Genomic DNA, 15691 nt, shown 5'->3' with positions numbered 1-15691 from the left:
AGAAAAAAACATCTTAGTAATATTTATGAGAAAAAACATAGTACAGGATAGAAAAATAAAAAATAAATACAAAGATTGATGAAAAAATAATAATACAATAATATTTTAAAAATAATATTATATAACAAACAAAAATTACCTCAAAATACTATATATGATGCTAAAATTATAACAAGCCGATCTAACTAGCAATTATAATTCTTTGAATTAAGTTAAACCATTAGGCTAAAATATCTAACTGTAATTATTATTATTAATTTGTTCTTTATTTATAAATTTATCACACTATTTTCATATTATTCAAGATGAGGTTAATGCAATGCCACAAAAATTGTAAAATATAATTAAGCCAATAAATAAAAAAATGAGGCTGGAGCAACACGATCGAACAAGTGTGAAGTTACACCACGTTATGCTGAGTCACATCGATCGTTACACCACGCTATGCTAATTCACGTCCGAGTCATTTTGATTCTCCATGTCACGTCCAATTAATTTTTTTAATCTTATAGCATTTAAGATTTAGATCCGGCATCTGAAATGTCGGGTCCAGAATAAATTTTTAATAAATTAAATGAGAAAAAAATCTTGCACACTGTTAATTTTATTTTTATTAAAAATAAAAATTCTAATTTTCAATTTAAAATTTCTCAAAACCGTTAAAAATATTTAATATAGCAATTCATTGCTCAAAAGTAGCGTTACAATCTACAAACAAGCTCGAAAAACCATGTTAATACTTAATACTAAATTTTATTGAGTCTTATATCATTTAATTTTGAAGCACATAATCTCCGCATACGTAATATAATATATATATCTACATAGAATCCAGCTTATTACCTTTCTAGGATTACGGAGACCTTCGTACTTCTAAGTCGTTTTAGATGATAGGAATTTCGAATCGATGATCGGAATCGTTAAAGAATCACATAATTGACAATATTTTATAACCTATATGAACCGTTTACTTTTTTAACAACGTAGAGCAATCTAAACAGTGGACAGAAAATTTTTTATATTATTTAGATAATATTTGACAACTCCAATTATGAATTAAAAAAAAATAACATCAAGCGTAATCTAAAAAAAGTATAAAAATACATTCTACCTACACAAAAAAACAAAAATTAAAAAACAAAAATTCTCCCAAAAAGAAAAAAAAAAAAAACGAAATTTCTCCCAATCGCTATAGCTAACACCTCGATATTCCGTTTGTTTATTCGTAGGATGAGTTCAATTAAGTAATAGTTTTGATCTCTAATAAGACTTGCTTATACATAGAATAAGATTAAATGATAGTTAGTTTCTAATTAGTTAATTATACAATAATGAACTCATAGTTTTTTTATAAGATTAAATAATTTATCATAACGAACTCATAATTTATATTTTGGTTTCACATTAAATAATTTTTACTTATAAATTTAAACCCAAATCCAAAGATTAATTTAAATTTTAAATTTGATTCATAGTACATATTCACTGCTTAATTACACTATACCACACCATGGTTTATAATAAATTTTTTTTACTTACTATACTATACTTATTTTTTTTTAAGATACTATTATATTTTTATCTTTTATCAATTTTTACACTGTATTTTAAATTTATTTTTTTGTCTTCTTTTTTTTTCCTTAAATATCACAGAGTAATTTTTTTCTCGTCAATCTGTACATTATTAGTAATTACCATAAAAAAAATTTATTATTTTAGATAAAATTCAGTAACTTTATTAAGAAGCAATGATAAAATGGTAGGAAAATATGGAATCTCCATGATAAACTCATTAAATTTTTTTTACTAAATTATTTGTAATTTTTTTTGGTTGATTTTATATATTTTATTATTATTTGATGAATAAGCTTAATAAATATTCCACACTTTCGATCAATAATTATAATATTTTTTATTTAAAATTATATTATTTATTTCTCATAGAATAGGATTTGAAATAGAACAACAGTTTTGTAAAGCACTTGAAAAAAAAAATAAAAAATAAAAAATAATATAACATAAGATAATTAGGCTTAAATTTAATAAAATAAAAAAAAACTTCAGATACCATCCTATATATAGTTTCACACTTTCTCACTTTAGTATCTTATAGTTTAAAGCATATCATTTTCTTACAATATGCTCTTATTAATTTTTTTATTAAATTATTGACAAAGTTAAAAATTAAAAAATACTAAAGTGAATGTTCAATAAATTATATATGAGATATCTGAAATTTTTCGTATATGGTTCAACAAAATTTTAACTAAAAAAAATTGATGAAAAATAAAATAAAATTACCGGATATATTTTAAACCATAAAATACTAAAATAAAAAAAAAAATTATAAGGATAATATTTGAAGTTGATCAGATATTTGTACGTGTATAACTACAATTGGTTAAAAAACAACTCGTCCACGTCATGTGGGAAGAACGACAAATCAGGATTAGGACACGTGTCTGGGCGGTGGGGACCACAGCAACTGTCGCTTCAACGTCCCGGTGCCACGTGGGTCCGCGCTGTCACGCCCACCGCATTTTTGCCGCCTCCGCTGGTTCTTCGCATTTTTCCCGGGAGCGCCGAACGTCTTCAACTCTGCTACTAACTCCGGTTAAAATCCTAACCCATAGTAGGGGTTGCTTAACCCACGCACTCTCCAAAATTATCTTCGGTTTTTTTTTTTTTTTTTGAGATAATAATATTCTAATATTATGGTGTTGAAAACTTAAAAATATCCCAATATACTACTACTAGATTATCCTATCTAATGCTAGGCATATAGTGATATGCTTTTATGTTCTCCGATGGACCGTAAAAAATATATCGTAACCGACTCATCGCGATATGCGAAACGCAATATTACGTACGGAAACAACAAACATGATATTTTATTCCAAACGAAGCCTAAAACGTAGTTAAAAACAAATTTTTTTTTTACGTTTTATTATTGTAAATTTACTCATCAAAAATAAAAGATATTGATAGAAAATATATTATAATTAATTTACTGTAAAAGATAATATTACGTATAAAAATAAATACAGATTTTTTTTATTATCTCATTTTTTTACTGCATGTTATATTATGCAGTGTCTCTCTTAGTAGACCAATTACTTAAGTATATTATGTGAATAATAATAATTTTGTGGTGTGGAAGAACCTATTTTAGAATTGCGTGTAGTTAAGGGGCCTCGGTGCTTATTTACCTCATAACTTACTACCCTCGTACGCTGAATTAGAAACCTCGTTTTTCTATAAATATCACACTACACGAGCGAAACTACGGATTCCCAAGTTGCTTCCCAAATTGCTTACTCTCTCTCTCTCTCGTTCCCATGGCGGTGCTCTCCAGAACCAGATCCGGCGGGCCGATTCTCTCCGGCGGCGCCGAGTCCCTCCGGCCATCGTCCTCGCCCACCACGCGGGCGCCGTCGCCGCCGCCGTTCGCCTCCTCCTCCGCGTCGGCGTTCGCGTCGTCGTCCTCCCGCGATCGGCCCCCCACCCCGCTCGCTCCGTCTCCGTCGCCGAACGCCACCTCAACCGCCGCCGCGGCGGAGGCGACGGAGCCGGCGCCGCCCATCCGAAGACGTGCCTGTGCTCGCCGACGACGCACCCGGGATCCTTCCGCTGCAGCCTCCACAAGGGCTACGCCGTCCCCCCCCACGGCGGCGGAGGCGGAGGAGGGCGCGGCGGGTCCGTATCGGCCCAGCTCAACATGCGAAGGTCGGCGATGGCGAACTCCCTGGTCCGGATCGGGGCCGTGGAGGGCGAGTGGGTGCGCCGGGCCCTCACCGCGCCCATCCGCCCCTCGTCCCATCAGCTGCGGCGCCGCGCCGCTTACCAGCCGCGGCCGAGCCGCCTCTCCACCATGTCCGCCGCCGAAGGCGCCGACCTTTGAAACCCTGAACCCTAATTCTCTCTCGTACCAGGTGCGTGGACATAGAGATCGCGAGCCCTAGTGTTTTTTTTTTTTGCCCCGAATCATAGGGTTTAGATCTGTAAAAAAAGAAAAGAAAAGAGGTTTTTAACTCCTCTTTCTTTCTATCGTGGATTCGAGAGGTGTTGTAGAATGAGTTCTTTTTGCAAATATGTTCCTTTTTGTGTGCTAAAAAAATATGTATATATTGAGAACTGTTTTTGAGTGTGAATTTTAGTACTTTGTACTTCACTGTTCATACACTTGTTATGTTCAGTTATCAAATTCAATCAATTTCTACTGCTCTTAAGTACATAATCACATATTAATTTAAGGGCAAATAAAAAATATTGGTGATTGTAGAATGGTATATTTGATCAAAAAAATAAAATACTTTTTGTACCCCTAATTTAAGGGCAAATAAGAAAAGTCGGTAATGATAGAAGGGTATATTTGAGAGGGTAAAATAGTAATTTTATGGTTATAACAACTATTGCTAATAGTTTGTTAACAGAATTTAATTCTAGGGATAATGTCCATGTGGTGTCGGTGATGATAAAAGGATATATTTTGTCGGAGGATTTATTTTGTCGGATTGTTGGCACTAACCAATAATCCCAAAAGTTTGAGCTGTTAGAAATACGCAAACAATTCACTTAAAGCGTACAGATACAGCGTCCATGGGTCTCGATTGTGACTCGGCCTAATCAGCCTCACGCAATTTCGAACATGACTCGGCCCACTTGGTCTCCCGCCACAGAGCGAAATGCTGGTCTATTTAAGCCAAAAATCCCTTCTATTTAAGCCAAAAATTCCTTCTCCGGCACTTGCATATTTGCAGCGAACTCGTGACTTCTGGTTTTGATACTACTTGTTGGATCGTTGGCCCTAATCATTTATCCAAAAAACTTGAGCTGTTAAAAAAATACGCAACCAATTCACTTAAAGTGTACAGATACAGCGTCTACGGGTCTCGAATGTGACTCAACCCAATTAGCATCATGCTGTTTCGAACATGATTCAGCCCAACCTAGCTTCCCGCCATTTCGAACATGATTCGGTCCACTTAGCCTTCCGCCACATGGCAGAATGTTGGTTCATTTAAGCCAATATATTTGAAAAGGTAAAAGAGTAATTTTATAAATATAACAGATATTGCTAACCGTTCATTAACATAATTTAACTCTAAAATTATATTTGAAATAGTTTGGAAAGTAAAAAAAATATTTTTAATATTATTTTTCTAAGAAGGGTAAATTAAAAAGCCGAAAATTTTTCAGGAGTAAATAAATAATTGTCCCTTTAAATTATTATTCATGTCCATGTGGTGCCTAAATTTGGAAATATAAATTTTCTGGAGCTACTTTTTTATATATTTTTTTAAAAAAATAAGGTATTAAATGTGATGAAATTATCTATTAAATGAAGAAAATTGTTAATTTAAGTAATTAAAATAATTTAAAATATAAAAAAATTAAGGAAGTGATTTTTATTCCATTTACAATTTACAAATAATTTTTTTTTTCTCTCTTAGATCAATCGAAATATGAGTCCCACTATAGTCCTTTTGAAAACACTACTATGGTGCTTCCTTTTTTAGACCTTACGATAAAATTATTTTTCTAGAGAACTTCGACTACTAATTAAACTCTGTGGTAACTATTTTTATAAGTCCGGCTATTGCTATATATCCACAATATCAAGTTCGTTTTCTGCCGTTAAATCTACTTTCTAATTATTTTTATTCGTTAAATTATATTATTTAATCAATCACCTACTTAATCTTCGGAGATCACTATCATATTAACCAGATATTTTTTTTTTCCAACAGCCGAGAATTCGATAGTATCAAGCAATAGTATAGCAAAATAATTTTTATTAATTATTATTTTAATTATATAATTTTTGATCTAAAAGCTAAAAAAAAATTGAAAGCATCGACTCAGTATAATATCTCTACGTCATTATATATAATTTTATTAAAATTTAATATTAAACAGAAGAATAAGAAGATTCTGGACTAGACTAGGTTCGGAAACTGATGGTCTGTGTGGAAAGAGACTCAAAGAAGCTACCAACGATCGCGATATTAACAAATTATCATATTCATTCATTGATGATGACATCTTTTGTTAAATTCATTGATAGAGGACTTAAAAATTTTGGTGGTGTAAAATGAGTGTCCCATGCAAATCGGACTCTTTGAAGCCTCAACTAAATATGTCCGTGAGCACCGGCTGCAAAAATTCGGGCGAGGGAATCCACACATTCGAAGGTGAGAATATCACGCCTCTCTTATATTCGACTCATTTGATTTCGGAGAAAATATCACGGATATCTCTGGCATTTGGCTCTCCCATCTCCGAAAGAATAGTATGATTTTTTCTTGCTCCCAATCGAGCGGTTATCCCAGTTTTATGAGTCATCAAATCTAAATGGGTGATTTAGTTTCAAGGATTTTTTTTTTTTGATATTTACTTCAAAACTAGTGGACTAGTCTAGTAGTTGGGGAGAAGTTGGCTAATGTTCGACGCTTTCCGCGGAAGTAGCATTCAACTGAAAAATCGTGAAAGAATGTGTGGCTACAGTTTTAGTGATCTCTTAATATTCGACACTTCCCACGAAAGTAGCATTCGATTGAAAAATCGTGAAAGAATGTGTGGCAATAATAATAGTGATCTCTTAATATTGAGTAAGTGATTAATTGGAAGAATTTAAGTGTTGTATCTTATCAATAAAATATCGGTATGATACAGTTTCCGTGCTGATGGTGCAGCTCAAAACCCTCAATTTTTTAAATTAGAAAATAATTTTTTTAATAAAGTTCAAAAATTTGATAAAGATACATAATAAACAGTTAGAATATTTTATTGCTAAAGAAAATAAATATTTCATGCCATTGTGTGTCGGCACACATTATTTTTTGTAACTGGCACACATTGATACAGTCCAGTATGCACTGTGCCTGCAAGTTTCCAGCACGACTCCGTGCCACAATACTTTAAATTTTTGATTGATTGAATAGTATGATCTAATAGATGAAAATAATTAAAAGGATAAATCTAACGATGAAAAATTTAATAGCACCAAACATTTTGTACTATTAGAAGTACTCCAGCGGGACACTAATAGAATTAGACTGGAATGCTTCCAATAGCATCAAATCATTGGTGTTATTAGGTTTTCAGTATTTGGATGAAAAAATATGCAGTTAGGATAATGATGGTTTATATTGAGTGAATGATTGATTGAATAATATAATCTAATTGGGGAAAATAATTAAAAATTAAAAGTGAAAAATTTGATAGCACCAAGTGCTTGATGCCATGCCAAACTCTAATGAGATTAAGTTTCAACCCTTGAACGAAAGGATGTGTGGTTAGGATAATAATGATCCTTTAGAGTTGAGCGGTTAGTTGGTTGAATAGTATAATCTAACGGATGAAAATTATCGAAAAAATAAATCTAACGGTGAAAATTTTGATGCTATTAGAAGCAACTCAGCCGGACTCTTCTTTATTCTATCATTTTATAAAGTTCTTCATAAGTTTTTTTTTTCACTCTAAGCAATCTATGTAAAGAAAAGGCAAGGAAAATAATAGTAGTGTGATAATGGGCTTGTTTGGTCTAAATCCCAAAAATTATAATCAAAGCTCAAAAAGGAGCCCAAGGTATGATGTGAAATATAGGCCTACTTTTTTTTAGCAAACTTAAAGGGCGCAGAGTCAAGATTTTTCCTTTTTTTTGGAGAAAAATAAAAAAACAAATCATAAAACATAAATCTGAAAATTTATTTCTTGTTCATATGTAGAAGAATATGTACCAAAAATTAAAAATTTAGTGGCTTACTTTGTATGAGCTTTATGCTCATTCTTTTCATAGATGTAAGATCATTACGCTTCAACCGGATTATTTTATTCCACCTCTTATAGAGAAAAAAACTTAAAAGCAAAATACTTAATAACGCGGCGATACATTTATACAAAACTTCTACCCCGAGAACACGCAATGGAGCCGTAGACAGTCAAGTGAAATCCAATCCACGAAATAATTTGATCTATGGACGGCATCATTGTGGTAAAGGTCGTAATGCCAGAGGAATCATTACCGTAAGGCATAGAGGGGGAGATTTATTTCTATCCTAAATCCCATTATTTCATTTAAGTATCTTCTTTCTATGCTATGATTTTGTGGAGCCTGCCCTAGACTGGATACACGTTTGAATTTTTTTTCTGTTTTCCAAAATTCGATCTTGGATCTACCGGATTTTTTATGAGGTTCAATACACTTTTTCTTTCTCTTTCCTTACTATCCTAAAGGATTGAAAGGGAGAGGCGAAATTTTAGTTACGTCATGTGGAATTCTATTTCTTCATTTCTTCGCATATCAATAACTAGAATGAAAAAAAGGGGAATGACAGGGCATCTGGGAATAAACGATTAATTTCTATCAATAGACCTGCTAAAGACCCAAACCATAGAGTAGTTAACACAGGTGCCACGGAGAGATATGTTTTTAGATCTCGCATTGAAAATCCTCCTTCTTTATTGTAATACATATATTGTCAGATGCTGTAGTTCAAGATCATTTTTATTAAGCGTCTATGTGATGATATCTAGACAGATGGATCTTATATGAACCGTACAATGAAGTACCATATGAGTCGATACATATAGGAATCCAAATCTGCCGAATCGCTCATGTTATGATCTTCTACATCCTAGGTCTCCCCGTTCCGTCATCTGGCTTATGTTCCTTCTTCACGTTTCTTCCACATTTTTTTCCGTCCTAAACTAGCCGTTAACTTAGTTCCAGGTTTCTCCTGGGCTTTGCCATTTCTTGTGTTTTACTTTTATTTTCTCTTAAAAAAAACACTGAGCTGTGTTTACGGAGCGGAGCATTACTCATTTTGTCGATCTATAGCGTTTTAGAAGTATCAAATATTTTGAATTTAGGAAGATAAGTTTGTCACCAATTTATTTACCCACCAGGATTAACAGCATGTCAGACACTAGTATATTCTTATTAATAGACTACTAACTCGTGATCGGCATCAAATAGGAAAAGAACTACAAAGATGGTGCGTATCTATCACCTTGGACTTCTTAGCAGTGGTTTCTCTTGAACAAAATGCTGGTCCGATCGCGCGATGAACTGCTGCTGCTTGCTGTGCTTCCGATGCCGCCTCTCTCGCCCGTAGACGACCCAAAGGATCAGAGAAAGCATCACTGCAGCCGAGACGATCACCAGTCCTACGTAAACTTGGCTGCTGTACCGGCCTAAGCCCGGGCAGTTGTTCTCGCTTATCGATCTGAACGCCTCCCGCACGAACTTACAATTGGCTAAATCTGCAAAGATCGGCCCGTAGTGGTGCAAACCGTAGCTCACGTTTGCCACTCCCGTCATTTGGTTGTATAGCGTCGGAGTGAGGCGGCCCACGCTGCTGCAGGTTTCAGATCCGGAGACGACTGATGCGCTGCATACGTAGCTCCGCCATGCCTGCACAAGTTATTGCGGACAAATTTTCTGAGTTCAGATGATTCTAAGAACCAATTACTTGACTAAATGAATATGTAAACCGATACGCAAATAGAATTATTGGATGTTATGCTTATAAACTTTCTGATGCCACAACTAAGACTTGTTTCGAGTACCTGTGGCGCACTGTCGAAGCCGACCTCCCCAGCGGCACACGTGCGGCTGCTCATATCCGGCATATACGGATTGCAGAGCACAGGCACTGGCGGTCCGGATTGGTTGTAGTAGAGCGGGGCGAGTTGAGGTGGGTAGTCGACATTGGAGATGTTCGTGATTACGTTATTTACGACGCTTATGAGACTGTAGGCGACTTGCTTGCTTTGGTTTAGCGACTCATTCATGGTGGCAGCATCGACACAGGGAAGGATATCGTCGAGTGCGGTATGTTCGTGGGGGTGAAGGACCCATTCGTCCATCGCGACGCACGCATCCGCCACAACACTGAAAATTTCATTCCGATCAAATGATCCTACCAAACTAAGCAATGTACATGAAATGTAAAACAAAATTCACTTCGAGTTTAAGCATGGATGTTCATTTCATATATGGACAATACTGTCGATTTCGCGATATAGTAATTGCAGGGGAATTGCAATCAACTTACTTATGCAAAAGGAGAAAAATGCCACACAAGATGAGTGTCCCCGCGATTAGAATCCATCCGAGAAGCACTAAACTGCGAATTTCGCGAACCAAAACCTAATGAGAAAAAGCAAAAAAGACGTCGACGGCAGCGGAAACGCAATCCACACTGTATGTACTCACATGTAAACAAGGCATTGTAGTCCAAGTATGGAAAGCACTGCAAAAACATATATATAAATCAACAAAGCTTAACCAAAGTGATGCAAAAATTAGATGTTAGAAAAGAAATATGTGCTAACGAAATCCGAGAAATGATAGGAGGAGCATCACAGCTGCAACAATAATCAAAGCCAATCGCCTGCGAAAAACAACATAGAGACCGAAATGAGTCGATGTCTGAGCATCGAGAACCCGGGTTTAGGACCAACGAGCGGATTCGCGTACACGGTATCCAATCCATTCTGGAATTTGCCGGAATTGTTCGACGTGCGAGAAGCGAGCTCATTCGCAGAAGCATTAACCTTCACCACGACCTCGTCGATCTTAGTCTGGACAGTAGAAGGAAGAAAAATCTGGCGCACGCCGGAGGTCTTGGCGGTCGCCAGATAGCTGGAGAAATTCCTAAGGTTGGCAACCGTGATGTCCGCCTGTCCGATTACGTAGTTCAATGTGGATGATGTGGTGTCATGAAATTTGCCCTGACCATTGTACAAAACAATGCACCCAATGCTAGATGCATCACAATTTGAACAACAATCAACAGGTCATCTTTGATCAAAGTGCGAGAAGATGTAAATTAATCAAGAACAAATAGAGGTGAAATGTGATGTATACACTGCAGCAGCTGTGAAGAGAATGAGGAGCATAAGAGAGAGGGCATAGGCTGCGCGAGAGTACGAGTAACTCCGGCCCGGGCAGCAGCAGAAACAGCAACAGACGAAGAATAAGACTAGTCCGAAGCCGATAAACCAAACCGCGGCGACGGCAAAGAGCGGGGCGGCAGTAAAACTGACAGACTGCAACAAGACCACTAAAGATTGAGCATCAATTGCAGACCAGCAGACTGCAATAAAACCTTAAGAGGCCTGTTTGGCCCTGCTACTCTTACTGCTTTCAGCAACAGTACCTCCAGCAAAAGTAAGATTCTAAGGGCTCATTTGGTACTGAAAGTCATCTAAAGCAGAAGCTCCCGCTTTCAGCATTAGTCATTTCTCAAACATGTATTTCTTCATCGTGCGAAACATGATTTTCCTGCAATCACAAATAGAGCCTAAAGCACAAAAGCAGATGCTCCAATTTGGCGCGCATGCTTCTACTACGAAGAGAATCTACTAAAGAGATTTTAATATAATGCTTCTTCTGAAAGTACAACTCAGACAATACTTTATGAAACGGCACTATATCCTACAGCAGGGTCAAAAGGAGAAAAAGAATGAAGGGAATGTAGGAGGAGCTCACAGTCCAATAATGCTGATTGCTTATATTCCAACCCCCAGTGTAATCTCTGAATCCATTCAAAGGGTCCTTCCTCTGCGTCCTCTCCGCGGCCAAAACGAAAGATGTGTTCCCCTCAGAAGCCCCAACAACAGATCTCCTCAATGGTACAACAACATGATCTTCTCCTCCTCCTCCTCCTCCCCCACCTGCAAAAACCCACATAAGAAACAGCATAAAAATCGCACCTTTTTAATCAAAACATGCTTTTTTTTTATCATAATTCAATTCAACAACCAGAACCCAGTTCAGAAAACAGATAAAAAATCCATTTTTTTTTCTTTTTAACCTGATCTGGGTGCATTGTGAAGCCCAGAAGCCAAAGAAGGGATCAAAAGGATGGAAACAAAGATGAGAAGGATTGAAAGAGAGAGAGAGGAATTCATGAGTTAATCCAAAAATGGGAAGTTTTGTGTTGTGTAATTGGTTTTGGTTTCTTTGAATTATGGAAACAATGTGTATTGGTGGAGGTGGAGAGGGGCTCTTCTTCTTCTTCTTCTTCTTCTTCTTTTATTATTTGTGGTTTTTAATGGCCAAAGTAGAGCATTGATTGTTGCTTTTTTTGTATTCAAAAAAAAGAGTATACGTTATAGTCAAATATATTTTGTAGTTACTGCACCACAGCTAACAATATAATGAAATTTTTGCACACACAACCCTCAAAAGTATTTTATATTCTTAACATATTCAAATGTGTGCTCACTTTTTTTCTTTTCTTTTCTTTTTTTTTGCAAGGAATTGATAATTTTGATTTTTAGTGTTGTCTCCAATGAAATTGATTAGAAATATCAGAAATTAGNGACCAACTAGGGTTTTGTGGTCAAAGACCGACAAAATGGCGTTTAAGATTAAAAAAAGGGATTATTATTCTAAATGCTTTTGATAATTAAGATTTATAATGTCGACAAGTTTGGGATAAAAAAGAAAGAAAAAATAATAATAATTTAGCAACTTGATTGTGGGAACTCGCAAATTAAAGGAAGGCTCAAGGCTTTTTTATTATTATTATTCTCTAATTTATTTTATTTTTTCTCCCTTGTTTTGCCTAAAAAAAACATATTAGCAGAGATAATGGCAAAAAAGATTTTATATTATTTAAAAGACTAATCAATTTGGTAGAAAACGATCCAAAATTAATTAGTGTTAACAATTAGTTTAGGGCTATATATATTTATCAAACTAGAGGTTTAATTTGCTAAGATCTCATAATCAATAGGATTTAAAATTCTACATGTATGTGTGTATTTATATATGTATATACGCGTATGTATATATATATAATATGAAAACATTAATTCTCCACCTATAACAGCTGTTTATAGCTTGGTTCACTCCTCCATTATTTTCGACCCAATTTGTTTAAATTTTTTTATTTATTTTATTTCAAGTTTTTTTCTTTTATTTTTTAAATTAAAAAAAATGAGGATATTCTTCTCAAGCATAAATATTGGAAGCGAAATCAAGAGCATATTAATTAGAAAAAGAAAAGGCATAGAGACTTTTTAATTTGAATTCTTTGTAAGAAAATATTGGGATCTCAATCATTATACATAAGCTGTGTAAAACATTGAAATTATAAAAAGACTAAAATTTATATAACAAAAAAAAAAAGAACATTATAAAGGCAGTAATATATAGTGGCACAATAAGAAAAATATTATTGATATATAACAGATATTTTAAATTTAATTGGTCTTTACATATATGCATTAAATTTGATTGAATTTAATAAACTTATTCTGTGGGCAACTATTTCACTAGAAAATGCTATTTGTATTTCGAAAAGCAGGTTATCAATTTTACACTAACTAATTCAGGAGGAAAAAAATTGTTTAGAATCTTTAATATTAAAAAGAGAGAGAATTAATAGCACTAGTGAAAAAAAATATTAATCCTTGTATAAATAAAATATTAAATTTGCACTCACTTTTTAAGTGCAATATACGTGAGTATGATCTTAATAATTGGGCCTAATAATTGGGCTTTTTTTTTGTTTTTTGTTTTTTTTTTTAATTAGTCCTAAAAAATATATATTTGTGATTCAATCACCATATTTAAATATGATGATTGAATTATCGTATTTATTTTGTATTTTTTATTACTTGTAAGTTAAAAAAAGACTAAAATGTAAATATGTATACGGTGATTCAATCACTGTATTCAACATAGAATTGCTAACATGGCACTAGCGTAGCAAGAAGATATATGCAAATATAAATTTGTTAGAATTATTTATAATTTTTTTTTTAAGGAGCTAAATATAAAAGAAATTATAATAATGATAAGCTATGTATAATTCTCTCCATAGACTCACCTAATAAGATCAAAAGTCAAAACAAAACCTCTCTCTCTCTCTCTCTCTCTCTAAAACCAATTAAAACCAAAAAAAAATGTGGCCACAAAGAAGGAATCAAAAGCTCCTCGGGGCAAGCCCCATCTCTAGCATTTGTTTAGGATGGGTTGGGCTCTCGAGTTGTCTTGGGTTTAAAACAAAGTTTTTATTTAAAAAAAAAAACCCCAAAAAAAGAAGAAGAAGAAGAGAGAGAGAGAGAGAGAGAGAGAGAGAGAGAGAAAGATGGGAAACACTAAAAACAGCACCCACGTTCCCCTCACCTCTCCTTGTTTTTTTTTTTTCTTTTTTTCTTTTTTTCTTTTATATATTCCCCTCTTCCATCTCCTCAAACCATGCTCGATCCCCTCTATACACATAATTTATTATAGTGTAGTAGATATACCTCTCTTGATCTCTCTCTCTCTCTCTCTCTCTCATATGAAGTAAACATATACCACACCATCCTCTCCTTTCATTCTCCAACATTATATACACTCGAACTTCATCTCCTCTCTCTCTCTCTCTCTCTCTCTCTCTTATTCACTCTTATTCCCTATTGCATATTGCACCANCGAAATCTATAGTTTGTTTCTTTTGATATCACATGCCAGGTCGAAGCCAAACACAAATAACACACAGAGGATAAAAGATCAGGTCCAGTTAATCGGAGCCACTTTATTCTGGAGAAATGAAGAACCAATAAAGTAGCTAGACAAATAAGTTATCCTCATTTAGAATGCAGAATCATTAGTGCTACTCCACACACAGTTTTCAGTAAATGATATTCTCTACTTACTTCTTGCAATCTCACTCTCTAATTCTCGGCAGTGTTTTAGGTATGCTTGCGCAAGAACATAAAATGAGCAAAACCAAGCATGATTGCATGGAGCACAAGTAGAATCCTGGTTCAATGATCTGTACAGAAACCAAATAAGAAACCTTCGCGCTTTGCTGCTATAATTGATGCAAATTTCTCTTTAAAATAACCGCAAGAGTTAGCGAGTTGCCCAACACTTGCTGCAGAAGTAAGAGCTTAATGAAAAGCAGAAACATACGGTGAATCGATAAAATGAGTTATCAATTTTGAAACGATTATATATCCAATGGAGATGACAAAGATTGTTGTCATAAAGACGCGACTATTTTTCAGCACACAACTTATTTCAACAACCAACCAGAAAGATACTGTGAATTTGTGATATCCTAATAACCCTACCATCTAATAAAAAAGAGATTATGATGGAAAATCTAAAAACTGTAGACTCAAATACTAAAATTTGAACTTAAATATTTTCAGCAGATGATTTTAACTTCACAAGTTATTAGTACTTATTGATCTAATGAGTTTAAGGATTTGCACATAAATAGAGAAGTTCAACAGCAGACGAAAAGTCGGATCTCGAAGAACTTTATCAGTTAAAATCCAAGAATCACATTAATGCGATAATTCGACTAAACGGCTTTTTATACAGAAAAAGAGTTGTGATTACATGTGTTCTGTGTGACAATAGATGCACGAGACAAATAGAGTCACAAAATGGTAACCACAGCAACATACGTGAATATTAATGAAAGCGCGGACTACCCAACAGGGTTTTTTTTTTTTTTTTTTTGGGAGAAATTACGGCGTGAACATTGTCTACCGCGTCAGCCGTGGACCGTACAAGCTATTTGCCTTCCATTTAACTCTGTGAATTCACCCGTCACATTCAGGCATTTCGAAAATTATAAAATTATTTTTTTAAAAAAACTTTAAAAAAAATAAACAGCAACTAATATATTCTTATTTAATATATCTTCTTCTTAATAAACTCTAACGTCAT

General features: G+C 34.5%; 2 protein-coding genes across 2 annotated transcripts; one reads left to right on the top strand and one right to left on the bottom strand.

The window, feature by feature from the left end:
- Positions 2808-4166, top strand: LOC109720015. Its single transcript, XM_020246876.1, has 2 exons — positions 2808-2828; positions 3185-4166. The coding sequence occupies exons 1-2, from the start codon at positions 2808-2810 to the stop codon at positions 3899-3901; spliced, it is 738 nt and encodes a 245-aa protein (XP_020102465.1). The 3' UTR covers positions 3902-4166.
- Positions 8922-12124, bottom strand: LOC109719945 (transmembrane protein DDB_G0292058-like). Its single transcript, XM_020246799.1, has 9 exons — positions 11826-12124; positions 11501-11685; positions 10877-11058; positions 10487-10771; positions 10342-10400; positions 10223-10259; positions 10062-10133; positions 9574-9898; positions 8922-9418 (listed from the first exon to the last, which is right to left on the bottom strand). The coding sequence occupies exons 1-9, from the start codon at positions 11920-11922 to the stop codon at positions 9011-9013; spliced, it is 1650 nt and encodes a 549-aa protein (XP_020102388.1). The 5' UTR covers positions 11923-12124; the 3' UTR covers positions 8922-9010.

This window comes from Ananas comosus, linkage group 14, assembly GCF_001540865.1.
Source record: "Ananas comosus cultivar F153 linkage group 14, ASM154086v1, whole genome shotgun sequence".
Classification (NCBI taxonomy): domain Eukaryota; kingdom Viridiplantae; phylum Streptophyta; class Magnoliopsida; order Poales; family Bromeliaceae; genus Ananas; species Ananas comosus.
Note: the sequence above shows the minus strand (reverse complement) of the source record. Positions and strands in the feature narration are given on the sequence as shown.

What these genes read in the sequence shown, in the direction of transcription:
- LOC109720015 (XM_020246876.1), top strand. Translation starts at nt 2,808, where the DNA reads ATGGACCGTAAAAAATATATC. An exon ending in TGGACCGTAAAAAATATATC is followed by an intron (nt 2,829 to 3,184) that starts GTAACCGACTCA and finishes AATTGCGTGTAG; the next exon opens with TTAAGGGGCCTCGGTGCTTA.
- LOC109719945 (XM_020246799.1), bottom strand. Translation starts at nt 11,922, where the DNA reads ATGAATTCCTCTCTCTCTCTTTCAATCCTTCTCATCTTTGTTTCCATC. An exon ending in CTCTTCACAGCTGCTGCAGT is followed by an intron (nt 10,772 to 10,876) that starts GTATACATCACA and finishes TGATGCATCTAG; the next exon opens with CATTGGGTGCATTGTTTTGT. An exon ending in CTACAATGCCTTGTTTACAT is followed by an intron (nt 10,134 to 10,222) that starts GTGAGTACATAC and finishes CGAAATTCGCAG; the next exon opens with TTTAGTGCTTCTCGGATGGA.